The sequence below is a fragment of the Abrus precatorius genome, unplaced genomic scaffold, assembly GCF_003935025.1.
Source record: "Abrus precatorius isolate BTA unplaced genomic scaffold, Abrus_2018 Scaffold4, whole genome shotgun sequence".
Classification (NCBI taxonomy): domain Eukaryota; kingdom Viridiplantae; phylum Streptophyta; class Magnoliopsida; order Fabales; family Fabaceae; genus Abrus; species Abrus precatorius.
The window spans coordinates 20276976-20301545 of record NW_020874384.1 but is presented as its reverse complement, the minus strand read 5'-3'; the positions used below and the strand labels follow the sequence as shown (position 1 = coordinate 20301545).

General features: G+C 25.3%; 2 protein-coding genes across 2 annotated transcripts; both read right to left on the bottom strand.

Annotated features, from left to right (window-relative positions):
• Positions 1-6474: 6474 nt before the first annotated feature.
• Positions 6475-9711, bottom strand: LOC113864745 (GDSL esterase/lipase EXL3-like). Its single transcript, XM_027498809.1, has 5 exons — positions 9369-9711; positions 7849-7979; positions 7312-7545; positions 6837-7092; positions 6475-6719 (listed from the first exon to the last, which is right to left on the bottom strand). Exons 1-5 carry the CDS (start codon positions 9652-9654, stop codon positions 6529-6531), a joined length of 1098 nt encoding a protein of 365 aa, XP_027354610.1. The 5' UTR covers positions 9655-9711; the 3' UTR covers positions 6475-6528.
• Positions 9712-19990: 10279 nt separating this feature from the next.
• On the bottom strand, positions 19991-23375 carry LOC113864747 (GDSL esterase/lipase EXL3-like). Its single transcript, XM_027498810.1, has 5 exons — positions 23121-23375; positions 21433-21563; positions 21083-21316; positions 20681-20936; positions 19991-20312 (listed from the first exon to the last, which is right to left on the bottom strand). Exons 1-5 carry the CDS (start codon positions 23362-23364, stop codon positions 20122-20124), a joined length of 1056 nt encoding a protein of 351 aa, XP_027354611.1. The 5' UTR covers positions 23365-23375; the 3' UTR covers positions 19991-20121.
• Positions 23376-24570: the final 1195 nt, after the last annotated feature.

Sequence of the window (24570 nt, the reverse complement as noted above, 5' to 3'; positions counted from 1 at the left end):
ATTATAAATGTAGTAAATTACGTGTATGAAAAAAAATCTGAATTAATTGCTTCGATTCACTTCCACATATCATGTCACTGAATGTACATTCCCAGTTATATATTGATTTTGTGGAATTATGATAGATGACCCCAGAATGGGTCAGTCACTCAGATAGCATTTTGTTGCTTATTTTTATGGGCTCTATAATATAAATCCAAAAGTCAAAGATAGCTGTGCTTAATTGTTCCAACCAAGAGCAGGGAGAAGAAATATTTCGTAATTGGATCAGCACATTCAAACTAAGCGTCTGTTTTGGCTGACTTTGAGATTCAATTTCTCACTGTAGGACACATCCTTATTCAATTTTTGTCAGTTTTATCTAATAAAAATTAAATAGTTAGTATGGATATCATAATCTATACAAATAATATATTGTATTATTTTGTACTAAATCTATTGATCATATATAATAACTTTCTTTACAAACAAAATTGATTAGTTCAATTAGTTAGCTTTATAAGAAAACAAGTGTTTACAAATTCATCTTTTATGTAAGTATTTCATTTCTTCTTATTGGGGCAAACTTTTTCTTTTTGTTTTTACAGTTTCTAGTCATAAATATTATCAATTTCTTATAACTTTTATTTTTAATTACCTACTATTTAGTTTTTTTTTCTGCCTTTTCAACTCATATTATATGTTAATAAGATTTTGTTTTATAATTATATTAATTAATTTAAGTATCTAATTATTACTTAATAAACATGTAATATTAATATTTGTTTTATTATTATTTATGTTATAGATGAGTAAATCAAATTTCTAGTTTTATATTATGAATATATTTAGTCATTATATAAGTTGTGATGAAAATTTTGTATAAAAATATATTCATATTTAAAATTGACAAAAAATATTATTAACTTAATTGCAAGTAATTTATTAAAAACTAAATTAATTTTTATTTTAAAATTGTTTTGCATCTGCGTAGCTTAACCCACTCTAATATCAATTAACTCTAAATAATTAATAGTGTGGGATGAGAAAGAGTCTCACCTCCAACTGATCCTTGAACTCTCATATTGTGATTGGAGCTTTTATTAACCTAGAAGCTCAATTAAATTGAAAGATATCCAATATCGATGGGGCAAAAATAAAGGAAGAAAAGTGAAAAGAAATAGTTTTAAAAGTCTGTGTATGTTGAAAATAAATTCAATTGAACATTCAATTTTTGTGTGAAGGTCAGTTGAACATTCAAATAAAGTAATATTGTGGACCATGACCCGAGATTTTTTTTCCTCAAACGAAATCAAAATTCAAAATATGGCTATGAGTTAGCAACCATTGAACAAAAACCGAAAAAAAAAGAAAAACATGTTTTTAATGATGATGTAAATTTTAAATGTTGCAAAAACATAAAAATAAAACCTCAGTACTGTACTAAAGTCTTCAATTTTTCCAAAAAGAAAAAAGCAGTACCCTCAATACATTAGTTAAAGAATTAAAATTAACATTCTTTTATTAAAAAAAATTAAAAATAGTATGTATTGATTTCTTAAATGTATTAGTTAACACGAAGAAAAAAAAAACTCTCTTAAAAAAGGATGAAAATATGACAGACTGTTTAATAAAAACTTACTAGTTCGATTTAACCTATTTAAATAATAAATTAAATTTAAACTTTTTAAAATGTTTGATTAATTAAATAAATAAAACTTAAGCTTAAAAAAAGTCTATTATAATAGAATATTTAAAATTTTTAATAATATATTAAATAATTTTATATTAAATAAATTAAATTTTAAAATAAATATAAATTATAAATTTCAATCTTTTTTATTATTGAAATTAAATCATGTCTCTGTGATATACTTGCTAATAGAGAAAGTTTTGATTGCTGAAATTCTTTATATTAGTATTGTTTGATCTATTTTCATAATGCCGATTTGCATTATTTCTAATTTTTTTATGAAATAAAAATATGTAATTTTATTATACATATTTAAGGTATTTAATTATTTTTATAACATATTTAAATATAAGACTTAAATTTAGATATATCTATTTAAATAATTTAATAGTCTATTTATATAGAATTTTAATAACATATTAAAAGTCTCAATACAAAATATATCATTAAAAATGTTAATAAATTAAAATAAATTTTTAAAAAAGTCAAGTTATGTTTAATAAAAAATTTATAACAAATAAAAAACTAAATTTTGACATCAATATTATTCAACAGATCAGGTCTATTTATACAAAGTTTAGTTTAGTTTAACCTATTTTTACTCCCCTACAAATAGCATTTTACAAACAATATTAATAAATACTTTTTTCATTTTTATTTATTTGTTAAAAAAATTTATTCTTCTCTTTAAATATAACAAATAATATTAATTATTTTTTACTAATATATTTTATTAATATAAAATATTTAAATATGATAAATAAAAATGTACATAATTCACTAATATATTGGACAAATAAATAGCAAAAGATGTAGTACCTTTTTTATACATATTCTTTTACAATAATGGCATATATATGTTAATTGTTAAATTAAAAACTGTTATTTGAAAAGTAAAATTACTAATATTTTAATAAACTTTTATTAATTTTAAAAAAGGATAAATACACCTTAACATAAAAAATAAAAAAAAAACATGATAACAAAATCCTTCTCGCTATCATATTGGGTTTTTTTCTTTTTGAAAAAAATAGTGTCACTATCTGAGACATCTATTTAATAATGTACCTTTTTTGTTGGCTAAGACAGGTATATCAAGGGACTCACGAGGAGACAAAGAAGGACAAAACTAAAAGAGTAGTTAATGTTTGTGGACACATATATATACGTAACAGGATTCAATAATTATTAATATTAAGTTTAACTCTTAGTACAACCCAGGAACTATAGCTAAATTTATTATAAAAAATGTTAAGCGATAGAATAACTGCTTATGTTAATATAAGCTTTACCTGACGAAAATTAATTTGTCAATGAAAATTTTAAAATTTGTACTAACAAATAATGTCTTATACTACTATTTATGTACTGAGATAATGTTACTTTCTATAATGATAAAATTATTTGTTAATACGATATATAAATTTATTAGTATGAACTCAAAATATCTATATTAATAGCTAATTTTTGTTAAATCAAATTATACTAATAAAAGCAAATTGAACAATAATTTGTTTGGAAACCACGAATTTCTTTTGTAGCGATTGATTTAAATAAATAGTTCTCTTAGTACAAAGAAATTAAAAAAAAATAAATCCAAGCATTATCAATGAGATATAAAGAGTGAGTATTTTGCTTACATGAAATAAAAATTTTACATGAATTTATATAATATTTAAATTATGATAACAAATATTTATACACATTAATTATTTATATTAGATTAGATATTTATTCTAATAATTTATAAATTACACTGACGAGAATTTATATCATGCAAGAGATAGAAAGCTATATAAATTTTTATATAAAACTGTTTAAATATTTAAATTAAGAAACGAATAAAGAAGAGAAAACATGTATTCATTATCGCAGAAGTCAAAATGTGAGTTAATATCTACCTATATTTTGATCGCTTATACAGATTGCATTTATGGCACTGTTTATCTGAATAATTTGAATGAAAGTATCAGCGGTACAGAATTTATTGTGAAAAATATAGGGATGATAATAAACTTTATAGTAAAATTTCATTGAAAATAATTATTTATTATATATTTTAATAGTTTAAATATAAACAAATGTGTATTATTTTTATATATAAATATTTAAACTCAGTCTTAAAGACTGAGATTAACAAAATATTATATTTATTAAATATTAAAAATAAATAAAATAATTACTCATTTAATATATTTATATATAAATATTTATATTTTCTTTTAAAATTTTAGTTATAAATATATAAACTCAGTTTTTGAGACTGATGTTAATAAAACATTCTTTTTATTAAATGTTTAAAAAATATTAAAAATAAATACTCATTTAATATATTTAAATATAAACAAATAAATATTTAGAAATATATAATCATATTGTAATTTTATATTTTTCTTAAATTATACTTTAAAAAATATTTGTTTTATAATAATATTTATATTTTACTAATTCATAAAAAATCTTACACAATCAATATTAAAAAATATTTTATTTAAACATAAATATATGAGCTTATCCAAACTTTACTCGTTTTCATTTCCATTCTATCCACCACGTAAACACATAAATGTTGAGGGAGAAATCTCCAAAATTAAATGAGAATGTTACATATTCAATGATAACAATTTTTTTAATTTAAAATTTGAATAAAATATGATTTATTTTATTTACTAAAAAATTAAATTGATTTTTTAAATTTAATTACTGTAAATATTTAAATATTTTACTAACTACCACCCTTAAAGCAATGATTAAATTTTTTTTAAAAGTGTATTAAAAACTGTGTTGAATTATATTAAAAGTTAAAAAATATTTATTATATTATATGAATTTTTTTAATTCCTTAAACAATACTCTTCATATGCTCATGAGCATTAGCAATATTTAAATTATATTAAATTTCAACTATTCAAGTGAGAATCAGAGTCAAAATTTGATTTTCTGGTAACACTTCCGTTCCACATTTATATCATGTCTACTCAGAACAGTTGGAACAATGAATTATTTTTCACGTCATGAAATATAAATAGCATTACTATGATTTTGATAGTGAAATTGCAGTTGCGATGTGCAATTGTTTGTGTGTGGGGGTAAACATAATTAATAATATGTTTTTAATAAACAATTATTGTTATGTGCTTAAATAATTAAAGTTAACAAAGATAATTTCTAATATTAAAATAATGACAAGTGAGTATGTATAAAAATAAATTTGAGAATTTAATTAGATACAAAGAAGAATACAAATTTAACTTCAATTTTAGTAATTCCATTATAAAAAAATTATCTAAAATTAGCTTCCCGATTTCCTGATGAAGTTTAAAACATATATTTTACTCCTTCCAAGGAAACAAGTAATTTGTGAAAATTTAAATTGTGACGAAAGAACCATCCTCTTAGGCATCATTTTGCATATAATGGAAAACTAAAAACTACATATATTTTTTGTTAAATTATATTTTGAGTTAGTTTAATTATAAAGCTATTTTATATTAAAAATTAGTTGATTTATTTTTAAAAAATTGAATTACTTGCATCTTTATTGACATTTGATCGATATTAGAACTTAGCTTACCGTTTTGTTTAATTAAAGAAATATCATTAAATTATTTTTATTGTCTTTTTTATGAATAAAATTATTTCACATTCTATAAAAAAATAGAAATTAGTAAAAAATAATAATAAAACAAGGAAATAACAAATACGATATATAAAACTAATATAAAATATTTTGTTCCATTTTCTTTATTTTATTTAATCTTTTTATTGATTATTTATTATTGAACTGTTCAAAAATTTATTTATATAACACTTGAGTTCACTTATATAATTGATTAAAAAATAAAAGTATGTGTCATTATTAATATCCTATACTTCATCACCATCTATACTGATACCATATCATATTATACAAGCTAAAATAAATGCAATACAAATAAATGACAAAAGAATAACAAATTACTAGCAGAAAAGTAAACCAAAAAAAATAATCAGATTTTAAAGAATCAAAATTTTTTATTTTAAAGGGTTAAAATCCTATCTTTATACTTGGTTTTGCATTAATTATTGTTTATTTTCTGTACGGTTGCCATTAGATGTGCACATACAAAGTGGGGATGTTCTGTTCTGTGTTAATGAGGTTTGGTCTAATTTGCTTCTGCAACGGGGGAACAACCCATTGACAAAGAAGGTTCATTCTATATGCTTCCCTACTTTTTCCAAACTACATAAGGCATGAGAACTCCATGGATCCTCTTTGCACATATCTAAACGGCGTGTTTATAATTGGAAAAAGAGAGAATGACTCAAAATAACATCTAAAAATTTTTACTTTTAAAAATAATATATATATAGATAATTGAATAACTATGTATTTTTTTATTATCCATATATTTTAATTAAATATGTTATTTATTTATATTTTAAAATGTAAATAAAACAATTAATTGTTCATACCTAAATCGATCATTGCGTTATTTGGAGAATATCTTAATTTGAATCCATAATCCTATCTTTCATAAATTCAACTTTATTAAAACCTATATATTATCAAATTTAGAGTCTAAAATATTAGCCTAGTTCAAATTTAGGATTAATTAAGAATAAACTATAACTTTGTTTCACAAACAACCCTACCTAATATTCAATTTCTATGCGGTCCCAAAAAAAAATAGTAATATATGTTTTTACTCATATTTTATCAAAAATATAATATTTATTATACTTTTATAATATTAAGATAATAAATATTTTTGAAAAGAAAATTTTATTACTTTTGTTGTTTATCCTCCGAAAGAGGTGAAGTTAACATTTTTTTTAATTAATTACATTATATGCTGTGGTCAAACTTCAGAAACTCAGAAGAACCGATTCAAATATTTTTGAAGGATTTGATGCACGATCACTCTGTATACTCCTTCGGTAGGATGATAACTATCCCAAAAAACGAATTCCGAAACATCGGCACAAGTGGGAACCAAAGGGTTGCATAACACTGAAACTTCTAGTTTGCCTGTGCCACAGCAACCTCTATCCGCAACTTTGTAGCCTGCAATTGACCAAGGAACTTAAGTACTTCTGGGAGAAACTTAACTAAAATACTTGAAAGTTAAATAAACAATTAGATTATTAAGTACTCAGAATTAAGTCTTGGAATGGGATTTACCATATTTTCTGTAGTTCACAATGATGTCTAATAAGGGATTGTAAATGTCAATGTAAATGATCCTACTATTAGGCAAATTATGGTCAAGAGAACCCAGCTCCCTTGACAGTTTGGAATTATATAACTTGGCCGCGTAATTGTAATTTTCAGCGCACTCTCTTTGTAAACCTCCAGCCAGAGTTCTCTGTGATGGAACGCACCCAATCGGTGGTGCACTCAGTACTCCGATTCTGCGTGCTCCGAGTTGATATAATTCCTTCACATTTTATAACTCTTGTGGTCAGGTATTTATTGCATAAAGAATTCAAGTATATATGTGCATGCATCTTTTTGTTTTTTATTATTTCTATTCTTTTCAAAATCATTTAATTAATCCTATCATTTTCTTTAGACAGTAGATTTTTTACTGTGTATGAATGTGTTTGAGCCTTTGAGGCTATGAGCTGAAGACTGTATTTTTATATAATAAATCTACCTTTACGAAAGCGGAAGCTGAGTTGACCATAAGGTCAGTGTAAGCTGGAATATCATAATGTAACTGTCTAACGCGAGCAATAAAATAGGTGTTGGCAATGTCGTCACTTCCTGCTACCACAAGGTAAAAACTGTTGGCTAGGATGAAGTTTGTTCTGTCCTCTCCAACAATGCCTTTAAGCTTCCCTATGTATTCTTTGAACATTTCTAGTTGATCCGACAATGATATCACTGACTGATTATATTATACAAATTATCAAGTCAGAAAAAGTTAATAACAATGATAAAATGATAAGTGTGTGCATATTTGTGCTTGTATATACAGGAAACATTTAGAATATTTTTATTTGATTTTCTAAATCTAAAGCAATGCATGATTTATTTTTTGAGAATAGCCAAAGCTTAATAACAATAAAATTTTGTTTAGATCATTTCAGCACTTTTTATATAAAAAAGAAGGTTTATAAAAATATATGTATAATACTTGTCCACTACATACTGTAGAAGTGAAAAGCAAAGCTAAAATATTGAAGTATACCGCTATTTTTGGCGTTAAAGGATCAAATCCAGTGGCACCGGAAGCAAAACAGACTCCCGTAACAAGGTCACTTGGTTTGAGATTTGGATCCAAATAAGCTGGTAAAAGCTCCTTAATGCCCAATTCTTCAACTGAAAGTCAAAGAAGTAAATAATTGCAAAGGAAAAAAACTTATTTTGGATATGAGTGAAAAGCGAATAATAGTTCTAACTGAATTTATAATACATAGTCAACAATGATAAAAAAAAATGATATAGGTAATATTTACATGAAATATTCTTTATTTAAATACATATCATGTTGTCACTATGACAACATGATTAAATTAAAATAAAAAAAATTCTCAAACAATAATACTTATTGCATAACTTTTCCCTTTTTTTTGGAATTAATTTTTAAATAAAGTTATAAAATATATTTAAAAGAATTATGTTCCGGTTCGGTAGTAAAGATAGAGGATTCAAACTTCTACTACACATGCAAAAATCATAATTATATCTTCCTCCTATGAGCTCTACCCTACTTTGAAAAAAAAAAAAAAACTATCTTTTAATCTTACAAATCAAATTAATTTTTTACTTCGACATACATAAATAAGGAGTCCTTTTTTTTTTTCTCCAAGAGCAAAAAGTCAACAGGTTCTAATATTTTGAGTATTTCTTTTTATCAACCTTATCAAGTACAAGTCTGTAAATATTGTTTAAATTATCCAGTTATATATATATATATATTGAAAAATTCTTATTAACAGTATAAATATTATCAATACTAAAAGGATAAAAATTATAAAATATTTTTTAAATATTATTTATCAATTAAAAAATCAAATTTCATTTTTAATAAATTTTGTATATTTAATGTTATAATAAATTATTAAAATAAAATTCTAATATTATTTGATAAACAACACCGCAACTTATAACTTATAAGTATTACAATAAGTTTTGTTCACATTAAAAATATATCAATATATATATGATAGTGATGCATCACCCTCAACTTGCTCGTTTAACCACAAAAACAAATTATGTTAGAGACAAAAAAAAAAAAAATACAAACAACAATTTTGAATACTGTAATTGTTACATTAATAAATGAAATTACGAACATATATAATTAAGTGAGGATTTTGTTTTGAAATTTCAAATTAAAATTTGACATCTTGGCAAATTTTCATTAGACAAAATTTTCATAGACCATGGCTCCTAGGTCGTAAGGCCCTTCCTTCTCTTGTATGAGTACACGCGTGCATACTAATTTTGATCAAATAATATTGTTTTAAATTAATTCAAATAATATAATTAATATTTTTTATTAAAAATAAATTTTATCAATTCAATCGTTAATTTTTATTAAAAAAAATTTGTTATGTTTTTTTTATATATAATTAACAAAAAATTATCATTTTAATTAAAATAAGCTCAAAGTTAACATATATTGCAAATTATGAATTGAAGTTAATCTATAATGTAAGAATTAAGCAAGCACAGGCGACAGAAAAGAGAGGAGAAAAGTAGTACCTATCATGTCCGTTGGAATTTTGCCATTGCAAAACCGACCGGTGGGGTTCCCTCCCTCAAAATCTCTTCCGTAAGGAGGGAAATTGCACTTCACCAGTGTTTTAATCTTGTTGTTGTTTCCTGGGTCCACGATCGAATCTCCGAAAGCTATCACTGCAGGAATTGAAATATTCGGTGGTAATCTCACCGCAGCTTTTGTTATTCTGAAAGATAAAATGAACAATAACATGAAGCTGAGCATTAAGCTAGTTGAAGAAGAACTAGAGAGCCTCATAAACAGAGCCATAGTTATAGTGCTGCTACTTTTTAAGGGCTATTATTCTTCACTGGTTAACTCCAGTGAATCAGGAAAGAACTTACAATCTGCTTCGTCTCAGCGTCTATTTATACACACACACTTGCACAAACTACACCACGTCCTTGTAGTCATTTATTGCAAAAGCAAAACTGATAATGAAATGACCTCCATACTTTTAAGACTGGAAATAGAATAACTCGAATATTTAGTGGATAAGAACGGACCAATACTTGCAGGAAAAATATTTTTTAACAACTCTGAGGTCCATTAGTTTTTAGGTATGTTTTTTAAATATGCATATATAAAAAATAAATAAGAAATAAGAGAATAAAATAGGTATATAAGCCTTTAAATTCAATGTTAACTTTTAGTTATTGTTTCAACAATAATATTGATATTGATCAAAATAACAAAAGAGGAATTTAGTATTTTGAGAAGGACTCAATTATTTAAGTATGCATTAGAGGGTTGCTTTTCGATAGTTATATATATATATATATTGGAAAAATAATAAAAAATGACCTCTTTTATTTTTTGAACTCTGATGTCCATTAAGTTTTCAGGTATATATGTATAAAAAGTAAAAGATAAAGATAGTTGGACTTAATGTTACACATTATATTAGTTTTTAGATTTTATTAATAAGTTAAATTTAAGTATTTATAAATAAAAATTATTTATTATATTAGTTATCAAAATATAATAAATAGTTTTAATAAATTATTATTATTATTAGTTCTTTATTAAAGTTGAGGTTAACAAAATTCATAATTTTTAGTTGCTTAAATATCATTTAAATATTTATCAAATTACAGAAGCCCAGTTTTGGTACGTAGGGAGGGACACAAATTATTTAAGCGTAATTGGAGGGTTGTTTTTGGTATCTACATATACATTTAAAAATAGTTTCAACCGGAATGGTCTTGGAAGATTAATAATCTCTCAATTATCAACTGCGAAAATACTCAGTAAAAATACAGAAAAAGATATGTAGGAATGATAAATTTGGAAAGTATATGTGATGTGTTAAGAGATTGAAGTGGTAAAATTAGTAGCAGCGTGTTAGTTGGCGCATCATACACCGTACGACAGATTTGAATCCTTCCCGTATACCTGCACTACTTAACGAAGACCATTGGATTTCTCTTCCTGTTTCTTTGGTAAGATGAACAGTTTATGTGTTTCTTAGTTGAGTAGGTGTGCTCTTGACCTAAGTCATGAGCCAGAGTGCGAATAATGACTTGTGGGGATCGAAATAAATGTTAATATTGCTGCATATCAAGGACCCGAGCATGCATTTGAGAGTGTATGATCAACATGCACTGCTAATTTCATCACTTTTTTAGTAAGGGAAGATCTTAGAAAAAATGAGGAGAAAATATGCTGACCTGGCTTACTGCATTAATTTGTCGTTTTCACCCTTTTTTTACCTGGCTTGTTAATTGGTGCAAGTGTTATTATAACTCATTAACTTGTACTAACTTCGTTTTCATATAGCATTTAGTTTAATTCTGAAAATGATAAAATATTTTGTAAAATCAAATTAAGAATACAATGTTATCAATATACATATTAACTTTTTATATAAAAAATGTGACATGCTTAATTCTAACAATCCATGTCACTTCCATTCATGGTCCAAGACACATGGTAAATATATCATTATTTATACTTTTTATAGGTGAAAAGTATTAATGTAATAAAACAAGGACGCATTTATAAAATATTGTAAAAACTTCATTACAATCTCTAAATCTAAATTTATTTTTAATTTTGTTTCTATTTAATAGATCCTTTATTGTAGTCAAATATATTTTATTAAAATTGTATTTATAATTGGTTTATATAAATAAGAACTAAAAAAATTGTTTACTTAACGCTAATTTTTAACTTAATTTTTTAAAAATTACATAACTCTTGAAAAAATTATTATTAAAATTCACTTTCAATTTTATTCCCTTTCATAAAAATTTTAAATGGACATATTTTACCTCATTTATCTAAAATATTTTTATTGTCTATTGTCTAATATTTAAGATATATTTAAAAAATATAAATAATTTATATAAACAATTTATAACTTTTATAATTTTTTATTTTATTTTAATAAATTACTATTGAATTTATGATATCAATTATTATTTTAAAAATTATTTAATAAATACTCAAATAAGTAATTAATTAATATTAATTCCAATAAATATTAACATATTAAGTTAATATTTATCTTCAAACAAAAAAATTAACTGACAAAATTATTTTAACTTAATTTGTAATTTTTAAATATTATTCTCGATTACTAATAAAAGTAATTAATATGATAACATTTTAAATAATTTTGAAATTAAAGTAATTTTTTATTAATTAAAAATAAAATTACAAATGTACAAAATTAAATCTAAAGTGGTGATTTATTTCTTTCATAATGCAAAGTAATAAAGTACACAGTCAGACGGGTTTCAACCGTCAAAAGTATCTTTTTCCTTTTTTCAATTAATCATCGTTGCATGCAACGTAAGGAAAGGTTGATTTTCGCCGCAAGCATGGCGACACGTTGCAGCTTGATCAGCAAGTTTTTGGTGACGCCTTGTCATTCAAATGATGTGAAATGCGTCATACAAAACGCACCTTTTTATTTCCAAAAAAATTGAATCTTTGTATAATTCAAAATTAATATAATAAGTCATTTAACTAAACAACTAATAATATGTTTTTCCAATAAAATATAATATTTTTAATTGATAATTATTTTTATATTATCAATGCATAAAAATAAAATTGTTTTCTTTACAACATATTTTGTAAATATTAAGAAACATTATTTTAAAAATTACCATAAAAAAATTAATTAATGTTTTTAATTAAAAAATTAATAACTTAGTGTTTTTTTTATTTGATGCCGACAATGTGTATATTAATTTTTTTTTTCACACATCCATTTTACATATATCTATATATTTTTTTGGAGATAAACATTAACTTGGTCAGTAAAAAAAAGTATCTTTAAATAACTCTTAAAAAGTTAGTCCATTAATTAATCTTTTAAAATTTAAATTATTAGTACATTAATTCTTTAAAATTTTTATTGATAAATTGGTCTCAAAATGTTTAATTTCTCATTAAATTTTAAAAAAATTTACTTAATCATACTTTCTTTTTTAAACCGTTAAATTAATATTTTTCTTATCTCTTTTTTTTTTATCATTTATATTAGTATTTTTTTTTTCGCATCTTTCTAACACTTTATTTTAGTGCATAAGAAATCATAGGAAAAGACAAAATAATATTTCTATGCATTTTTGTTGATTTAGAATAACGTAAAAATGAAAGAGACCCAAATTGAAGAGAGTTTAAAATAGAAGGGAAATATTTTTTTACCCCTTGTCATATGTCACTTGTTCTTCCCACTTCATCACAGTAGTTTTTGTTTTTAACAAAAATATTTTGAAATCACAAGAGCGTCGAAGGTAAGCAATGCCACCCACAAGTTATTTGGTATTTACAAAGAGAGGGATTTGGTCCTTAATTCAAGAATAATGATACACGCACATTTGAATTGTAGGTAGAATGGAAGAAAGAGATATGATTGATGAAGTGATAGAAAAGATAAATAAATAAATATAAGAGTGTCTAAAAGTATAAATTTTGTTAATTTAATTTCCTATCTTATGGTTAAAAAAAACTGTCATGATTATGATCATTAAGGACATTAGTGTTTTTTAGTGAGTAGTGGTGCAAAATGGAGCTGAAAAACTTCATATCCTATGGCGATACCAATAATTGGAATGCATCGTATCCATACTGCTTGGGGTAGTTGCCCCCCACCACGATCAACCTACTATCCAAATTTAGGTAGGCATGCGTATTCCAGAGAACATGTACAATAATGATTGTGAGAATATGTCAACAACAATTGTTTAATTACTAGGGCATGCATGAGACAACGATAATGAACAATCAATATAAATAATTCATTCTTATATTGCAATTTAGAAGTTGAATTCCAAATTTAGTTGATGCACCAAATGACCCCTAAATATTATTTTCAAAAAAAGCTCCCCCACCCCAACTCCCTCGAGTAAAAAAGTGAGGTAGGTGCATCATGTTCTCGTGAAGAAATGTCTAAGAGTGATTCATATTTGATACATGTGGACTACCTCATGGATACGCCACTTCAGTATGATTTTGAAATTCATTAATTGAAGGTTCAAAATGAACTCCAAAATGTACAGGCCCAGTCGCATACTTCCCTTCTTTAGTGATATATATGCTCTGTTCGGTCAACTACCACAGATCTGCATCCAATTTAAAAGAAACTCTATTGTTGGAAAATAAAACAAGTACTAAATCCATGGGATTCATGTGTTAAGAGCAAATAAAAATATATACACGTAGAAGATGTAAATGTCTTAAAGTGCATTAGGCATTGAGATTAAACAAGAATCTCAAGTACAAATAAAAAGATATATAAATAAAAAGTGTATAAATCTTAAATTTCTTAAAACATTTCAGACAAACAAACATCACAGAGCTCTTTTTTTATTGACCCAAAAACTCAAATCTAAACGAGGTATATGATGCACTCTCCCACATCAAAGCTCGATCCAACCGTTTATAAAATTCAGAAAGTATCATATATAATAAATTAAACCTGAATACATGAATCTATTAAAAGTTTTTTCCATACATAAAAATTTAGACTTAAAATATAACTTAAACGATATTAAGTCGTTTATTACTTTATCAACTTTTGTTAATTTCTGAATAGTACTTTTATATTTACAAAAGATAACAAATTTAATTAGGAGGGCAAATCTTACGTTTAAAAACTTTAACTTACTTGTTATTAAATAAACAACTCCATTCGTGAGCGTATGGAATAAACGTTTTCATTAAGTGGACAAAGGTTATATTGATTGTAAAAAAATCTCATACCACACATTTAACACTCATTTTAAATTAAAAATCTTGTAGACGTAGTTGCATTATGGATATGTTCAATTCAAGCAAACAATTATTAACCACAACAATTAGGATCTAGGAGTAGTCATTTTCTACTTTTTTTTTCGCCACCTGTTTTTAGCAGTACGGTGCCCCTTTCAGTCCTTAACACACAAGGTCCCACTAACTAGGAAAGAACCTAATTAGCTTTGTCTCTGGCTTAATTTTACTTCAAATTATTTGTTTGGTGTGTAATCTATGTTCAGTGAACCCAAGGCATTCTGTAACTGTGAAGACTGAGGAGTATGTGTGGTTTTGGTTTACAATAGCAAGCACAAAAGGACAGATATCAAAGAATTTAAGAAAGCAAAACAAACAGATATCCATCTGCTTATATATAGTCATGTCAGCAATTAAGTCGTAAATGCAATACAACCAGTGTGAAGCGACCCATGTTAGTAAGTGCATTCGGTCAATAACGTCAATAATGTATATATGGTAACAAGAAGTCGGCACCAGTAAGAATAATATTTAATCACAAACATGTGATATATATATATATATATATATATATATATATATATATATATTATATGTCTGATTTTGATCCTTTAATTTTTTAATTAATTATATTCTTCTAATTTTAAAATTATATAAATTTAAGGTCTTATCAATTTTCTTACTTAAAACTTTTAGATCCTTTCATTTATTTATCTTTTACAAATTAAATTGATTAAAATATTATAAAATAAATTTTTAAGTAAAAAAAATCGACAAAGAACTAAATTTGTATAATTTTAAAAATAAAATAACTTAATTAACTTTAAAAAATAAAAGGCTAAAAATAGACATAAAACAGACTAAATTTTTAAGTAAAAGACAATTGACAATAAACTAAATTTATATAATTTTAAAAATAAAATATTTTAATTAACTTGAAAAAAATAAAAGACCAAAAATGGACATAACGCAGACATAAATTAAAAGTCAAAACTACAATTATGTTTTCTTTTTTTTTTTTTATCTGAAAGCAGCACAGATATGTTAAATACTCGTGTTTTTTCACTGTATACAAGAGGAGTGTATGCTTGTGTATTTTCGGGAATATAAAAGAGATGGATCGGTATTTTTAAAGATAAATCTGTAGCCTGTGTGACCACGTCGACCATGCCACAACATATATAAGCAGAGACTTATAGAGAGTGAGTGATCTCATGCATGTTCAAAGATACAAAAGCATTTTTTTAGAAACATAAAGGTATATTTAATTCTGAAAATTTGTATTCATGAATATTATTTTTTATTCTCGTATAAATTTGTATTAATAATTTTGCAATGCTGTATATATGTTTAATTTGATTAAATGTAGTTGATTAGTAAAAATACATCAACTCTCTTTAATTTGCATTTATTTTTTTATTCTTTATATTATTTAATTAAGTTAGTTATTTCTTTAAAAAAAATTATTAGTTATTGTTGATGTTCGCTGGAAAACTTGAGATATAATTAAATTGTCTCCAAATTTAAACCAATGGTTCTATGAAACTATTAAGAGACTCGTGCAAAAGAACAGTTCAAAAATTAAGCTTAAAGTAATTTGAAATGTTATCATTATTTTTATTTTATTTTTTTAAAAGAGCATAAGAAATATATTTTATTTATTTATTTTTTTATAAAATTTAAAAACAATATTAGTTATTATTCTTGTGCTAATATATTTTAATTCACATAAAATATTTATATTATTTAAGTAGTATAAGACTTGAAAGAAGATCAACTAATAAAATATAAATTACATGATTAAATAATTAAAATTTATAAATTATATATTTTTTAAAATACATGGATAAGAAAAAAAAATAAGTTACGAGATGTTATATCTTATTGAATAGTAAATTTTTTAATTAATATCTTGGACTTAACATAGTTAACTTAAGTTTGAATAGGATTTACTTCTCTCCCAAAATTTAAATGCTATAGTAATAGGTTTTAAGGATTTTGTATAAATATTATAATTTGACTAATGAATACTTTAAATTTGTTTTGGTAATGGGCTTATCATATTAGGTTTGGAAGTGATATTAAAATCACGTGCGTTGGAGGCCACATTTAATAAGGGCAGAACCCAAATGCCAACTAACATATTAGATGACAGCCAATAAGTGGTGAATAGTGATAAGCCGAAGAATACATCACAAACCATGTGATGTCGCCACTGGTTCCCACTGACCTCTGCAAGTTGCAAGATTGCACATCTTGTTATTTAAGTTTTTCATTTAAGTAACATACTATTTTGTCCTAATTTAATTATTAATATTTTTAAATTATAAAAATAAAATTTATTTTTAGTTATATTACTTTTTTATATTTTTATTTATTGTAAATTTTATATTAATAAAATATTCATCTATTATTATTATATATGTATATATACACACATTTAACCTTTTGTGATTAATTTGAATTTAAAATTAAGTTTTAAATTGATATAAAATTGCTATAATGATAATTTGTTGAAATTATAAAATTTTTAATTGAGCATGAGAATTTTGATGAGCTATCCATTTTCTCATCAAATCATTAAGTCAGGAAAGTTATTGTGCATTAAGTGTGCATGTATACACTATATTTTGTGTTAAATAAATTATATTTAAAGATTATTTTAATTTCAGTCAAAATAATTTAAATTATTTTCTGAAATTTTGATATACTATCAATAAAAAATGTGTATTAATTTAATTTTTAGTTTTAAAACTTTTATCTGATTGAAGTTTGTCTGTTTAATAGAATTATACATATATCCATTAAAAAATCATTAATGATAATTTGATTATATTCATAAATTTTAATTAAATATTAAAGCATATATGTAATGTACAAAATTATTATTAGTTTTGTTTAAAAATTGTAATTAAAAATTATCCATGTAATGCATGAAAGATTTATTAATCTTTTACCAAGTCTAGTCCCATGCCATGACCGTGGCTCTCTAGTCAAAGAACAAATTTTTTCATGCATTCCCAAACCATATTTCACTGAACCCTTTTTCATGCATGGCGTAGGACAACTGCAACATGTTGTTGTTCTCATTAGTAAGACAGCTTAGAGCATGCTATAGATTGAAGCTGGATAAGAGGTTTGTATCGTTCTATTTGAAAATGCCTACTGCTAGAGTTAGACAACTTTAGGCCAATTACAGCATGCACCTACATGTACTGGCCAAGTGCAATCTTAACTCCAATTGAAGGGTATAATTAAATGACTATTATAGAATAATGATATGGCAGATAATGCTTATAAATCTCGTTGAGCATAAACAAAGTGTTTTCTTAATTAATTCATTAAAAAGACAATTGAATATTTGTTTGGAAATGGGGAGGATAATCACATCCATATTCAATGAATTCTTATAAAAATTATTTATAATAAATAAAGATATGGGTGTACAAAGTAAAACACCTAATCTTACTTATACCAACATAAAATGTTTATTATATTCAAATATTAAAATCTAAAATATTTAATTTAAGATTACTAGAATACTAGTAATGGGGTCTAGATACAGGTATTTAGATGCGTAATGAATAATAATATAGATATTAAAATTGTTATCCATAACAGGTTTGGGAATGGAAAAATGATAATATTAAAAATAAAAAAAAAACATAAGTTCGAAGATGAGTAATGTATCTTACAAAAATATTACCTTGTCATTCTTACTTGTAAAAACCCAAGATTCTCAATCATATCTGCGAAGCTTTTTATAGTTGGAGGGGAAAAACGAAAGGAAAAAGGTTTCGCAGTAAAACCAACTTGGGGTGGAAGAACTTTTGGAGGCAAAAGGCACAGCACAAAGATGTGTTCTTTTGCCATAAGAACAGACATAGCGTGAGGACATGCCACAAAAAATAGAACCTCGGGACTTCACAACAAACAGAACAATGTGATTAATAATTGCACAACTAATTGCATTGATGAAAAGTTTGATGATGACTATAGCAACATTGCTTCACTAAGAAATACCAAAACTAGTTCAGCCCTAATATTCACTCCCAAGCAGCATAAAGTTCTATTAACACTGTTTTAGCTTTTAATACTATGGACACAATTCAATTACAACATCCAATGATCTCCACTTGCATGCGAAAGTACTTTGTGCATTGACTAATAATTATGAGAATTCTATAATCAATTGATTATTGATATTGGGGTCACAAATCATATCTTCTATTCCATATGATTCAGAGTTTCAGTGTTACAAACAATCGAGCCCATCTCAACTCATGTGCCCGACGGTAGTCAAATCTCTATAAATATATGTTGAAAATAATTGGTTTTTCTACTTAACTCTGTCTCTCTCTCTCTTGATATTTTGTGTATATCAAGTTTCAGTTTTAATTAGATATAGGAATCCAAATTGTCCTCAACACTACACTGCAACTTTCCTTCTCAAGGTTGAACTATTTTATACAGGAACCACCTACTTTAACAACAATTGGCTAAACTAAATATTCAAGAAAGTGCATGATCCTAACTTATGGCACATGACTTTTCCATCCTTCAATTGACATACCTTGAATATATTTTTTTTCTTTTTTAGTTTACGAGTTAGTCTCATTTTCCTTGCTATGTATGCCACTTAGAAAATCTTCCTTTTTTTAACAGCAATTACAAATTGGTTTGTTAATCTTAATTTTTAGGCCTGAATTTAAGTACCTATGAGTAATAAATTTTTATTAAAAAAATAAACATCTATTTTGCCTTTATATTCTTAAGATACCAAAGAATTTGATTTCTAATAAAAATTTATTCTTTATATTTGCTTATCCTTAATTTTAGAGGCTAAAGTTAACATTTTTATTATAGATTTATTTGATATTTTTCATCTATTATTGATGACAAAAACAGACATACTTGAATCTTTTTTATCAAACAAAATCACGAGTACCATCCCTCGTCAAATCCTTTTCCCTAAAAATCATTCACCATGTCAAATATTACATGACAGACTTCTTTTGAACTTGGTTTTGATGAGTTATTTTCTTTCAATCGAGTACACGTGACGCAAATCAATTCCTATTTGTAATTATAATAGCTCAATAAGTGTCAAACTTATTTTATGTCTACAGTATATTTAAATTCAATTTAATATATATATATATATATATATATATATATAATCTTATGACATTAATTTAACTTTTATAATTTTTTACTTTATTGATTTAAATTAAATAAAAAGTTTAAATTGAATTTAAAAATATTTTAGCTTAAATTAAACTAGTGTAAAAATATTCTGCGCGCATATATATATATAGCAAGAAAAGTGTCAAACTCTACGCTTAGAAGTTGTATATATAACTAACTGTTTTTTAATGTGTTAAGGATATACATTAAATTTTTATTAAAAGTAAAATATTACAGAATTCAATACATTGATAATATTAAATGGTAATTTTTAACGTGAAGCTTTAAACACACCGTAGAAATCCGCATGAATGATTCATAAGAAACTCAGAAGAACTTGTGCATATATTTTTGAAGAATAGGACCTACGAGCTTTCTGTAAGTGTTTTCGGAGGGATGAAAACTATCCCAAAAAACGTAGTCTTGCTCATCAGAACACGTGGGAGCCAAATGGTTGCAGAACACTGCGGACTCTATTGTGCCTGTACCACAGCATCCTTTGTCTCCAACTTTAAAACCTGCAATTATAAAGCCAAGACAAAAATATGAATGTTCAGGATGTTTTTTGTTTTGGTAAATAGTTTTATCCAGAATATTCACTTTCAAGGGTAGTAGAGCCAATTAGACATGTGGGTCCCAACTCAATGGTGAGTTCGATTCAGTTATCTGTCACAATTAGTCTATAAATTTGATTATGCAATAATAACTGCCCTTTGTGCAATGAAACATTTGCTATTTCCTTGTCCCAAATAATTTTCATCTCAATTTATTTCTATCACTCACTACAGTGCCCTGATATGTTAGAAGGTAGCAACTTTATGATACTTGATTTTGACAAAATAGTAATGAATAAATAGCATGTAATAAAAGTGAAAGTTCATATTACCATAATTTCGGTAATTTACAATCATATCAAGTAGAGGGGTGTAAACATCAAGGTAAACCATCCTGGCATTTGGCAAGTTCCGGTTAAGGGAATCCAGCTCCCTTGACAGTTTAGTGTTAAATAACTCGGACAAGTAGTTGCTTTTTTCTGCACATTCTCTAACTATTCCTCCCATCATTGTTCTCTGAAATGGCACGCACCCAATTGGTGGAGCACTGAATACTCCTATCCTCCGAACCCCTAGTTGATATATTTCCTTCCAATTATATTGAGAATAATTAATGCATGTACACGGTGAGGTAATTAATTAATCAAATTAAAAACAGTATGCAAATTGCAATCTATACATGAGTATGTGCATTTCTTGATCCTTAAGCAAACTTTGCTTAGACTTGAGCATACCTTTAAGAATTTAGAAGCTGACCTGACCATTAGGTCAGCGTAACTAGGAATATCATACTGCACTTCTCTGGCATGACTCAAAACGTATGTGTTGGAAATGTCATTGCTACCTTCCACCACAAGAACAACACTATTGGCTAGTATGAAGTTTGTTCTGTTCGCTCCAACAATTCTTTTAAGCTTTCCTATGTATTCTTTGAACAGATCTATTTGACCGGACAAGGATATAGCTGCCTGAGTATAAAAGAGTAACCAAGTTTAGAAAGGAATAGGAAAATAAATAACATTTTTTGTTTCTATTAACCAAAAATTTTCAGGAGAGAGAATAATGAAACAGAAAATATCCCTACCGCTATTTTAGATGTGAGAGGATCGAATCCGGAACCACCGGATGCAAAGCAAACACCAGTGATTAGATCGCTGGGTTGGAGATTTGGATCTAAATATGCTGGTAGAAGTTCCTTAATGCCCAATTCTTCAACTGTGATCATATTATAAGAAATTAATTTACAACAGATTATTATTATTAAGGTCTGCCCCAACACAACACGGTAGATTGCATAGATAATTGTAATCTCATATGTTTCAAAGTAAGCTTGACAACACAAAATCAGTATAATACAATTGAACACAGTACAAGACTTATAAGGCGCCCTTGTCTCGGAATGAAGCTAGGGATTCTCTCATAAATTTAGTGGGAGCAAAAAGCACTTGAAATAGGTGAAATTTATGTTTTTTCTTGCATTTTACGCCTCAGTTATACTCTCTCTAATCTTTTTTATAAGAAATAAAATAGTGTATTTTTTTAGTTTTTATTATAAAAAATAAATGATAGATTCAAGATATATTAATTGTTAAAAAATTTTTATTAGTATTATTAAATATAAATATTACTCTTTAATATTATAGATATTCTTAAAATAAAATTTATATAGAAAATATAACTGATTTAATTGCTTTACTTGGTCTAATGATTTAGTCTTTTATTTTTTATAAAAAAATTAAAAATAATAGTATATATCTTTTACTTGACGCAATCTGTTTAAATACTTATTTTTTAACAAATAAAAAATCATGATGAAGATTATTATAGTTTCATCATAATGAGATATAATCGTAACAGAAATTATAATTGTTTTTGTAAATTGATAATTAATTCATGTTTTGATAAGTATTTTTACAAAAGTAATTTTATTTAATTGTAAGATTATGATTAAAATTAATATTTTATTTTCTAATGTTTAATAACACATCTTATTCTCTTTAATGTTTCTAAACAAATTAATATATTTTTAATAATTTATTTAGATGAAGAAATAAATAAATAAAAATAATTGTTTGGATTAAAAAATAATTAATAGAAGAAAAAATATAAATTGAAAATTCAGGAAAAATATTTTTTAAAAGTTATTTTTCCCTTATTTTTAATTTTTCAAATTAATAAATAAATAGATGATGACATGACATGAAATATATCTGGTTAACTATAAAATTAATCAAAAGAGACTAACATAAAATAATTATCAACTAATATAATATTTATACCATACATTACTAAATATAGAAAATTGTATGTTACTTTTGTTTTCATTAATGAACGAGATTTCGATAATCACTTTTTTTATTCTTACTTTCCAACGTGGCAAAATTAAGATGTAAAACAATACAAACCAACGCGTATATATACTAATTCTTTACATTTCAGTTATGAAAAAATGGTTTATTAAAAATAATACAAATTGAATTCTTACTAAATAGCAATACTATAAATATCTAAAGAGCTTTATCTTTTCTCATGAAAATATTCACGTGTCGTCAAATTTTCACTTTCTTATAATCTTTTCAAAATCATTTCACGTAAGTCCTGTGTGTTTAGGTTTTGGCTGTTTTAATACAAACCTTAAATATTTAATATCGTGGCCCTGTCTTTGAATAGTAAACTTGTCTTTAGGTTTTTTATGAATAAAAAGAAACTTGTCTTAGGTATGTATATGCATACATATGCTATCACAAGCATGAAGGTCAAAAGATAGCGTACCTATAAAATCAGATGGAACCTTTCCATTGCCAAATCGACCAGTTGGAATGCCACCCTTGAAATCTTTCCCATATGGAGGAAAATTGCACCTAGCAAATGTTTGCATGTTGTTGTTATTGTTGCCCGTATCCATTATTGAATCTCCGAACACTAACACTGCTGGAACCGACACATTTGGTGGAAATTTCACCACAGCCTTGGTTTTGCACGAAACAACTAACAACAATATGAAACGGAGCATCATAGTACAAATTGAAGAAGGAAGGGATGGACGAGAAGGTAATGTGGTTAAAGGGTCCATGGAGACTAGTTTAAACTAGTTCTTGCTAGTGTTCCTTCCCTTCTTCAGCTGAATTTATTTAATATGTTGGAATATTATTTGAATTTTTTCAGATCTGCAAGGTACAGTTATACGTCATGCAATTGTGTCCATTTAGTTTTAACTCATTCATTGCACTCATGAAATGATTTCATCTAACTTCTGACTGTACGGGCAATTTTATTTATGTTTTTCTTATCAATTTATCCATTTATTCTGCAAAGACCATAAAAATATCAAGGAAGCAGACCATGGCAAGTTGATATTTTAGGTACCTATGCTTTTATTACATTGCTGATTTTGAATTTTGTGGCTTCCAAAGCTGCGTGTACAAGTCAAGTGGATCTGTCAAACGACTCATCTTAGCAAAACAAAGTCTCATCAACTAATTGTTAATGTTGTGTTTATTAACCAGGAATGGAAATGAATGAATGAAATTAATAAGACCAGAAATAAAATTTGTTTATTTTACAGAAATAAAAACGTATTTAAATCTCCATTTTAGCTTGATGTTTTGTTAATTCATCTTTTATATAATTTTGTGAGTCCTAATTCTTAAATTAAAATGATTTTAAATATTATCTTAAATGAAATTGTTTATAAATATTATTTTTCTTTCCATTTTTTTGATTTAATGTTAATTTAAATTTAAAATATATATTTTATTTACTCTTATTTAATTACACAGAAATGTACCATGTTAATGCCGTACCATCACTTAATGATACACATACTTTGACACCAATGACCTATTTTCAAAGTATTGAATCAATGGAGACTAAACTCGTGTAAAAAAATTATTAGTGACTAAATGAAAATTTGAAAAATTTATAGAAACAAATAACACTTTAACCAATATTTGGCCATATTAATAAATTGATATTCGTAATACTAACTTTAGAGTTAATTTTGAATATTTGCAATTAGTTAATTTTTATTTTAAAAATATTTATTATACTTTTAAATCTAATATAATAAATGTTTTTTTTATTTTTAAATGCTGAATTTTAGCTTTAATAATTGATGTTAACATCTTTTTAACAAGTTAATACATTGTTGGACCAAAAATACTAACACATTTAGAATATTTTAACAAGTTCTTTTTCTTCACTACAACTATATAATTAAAAC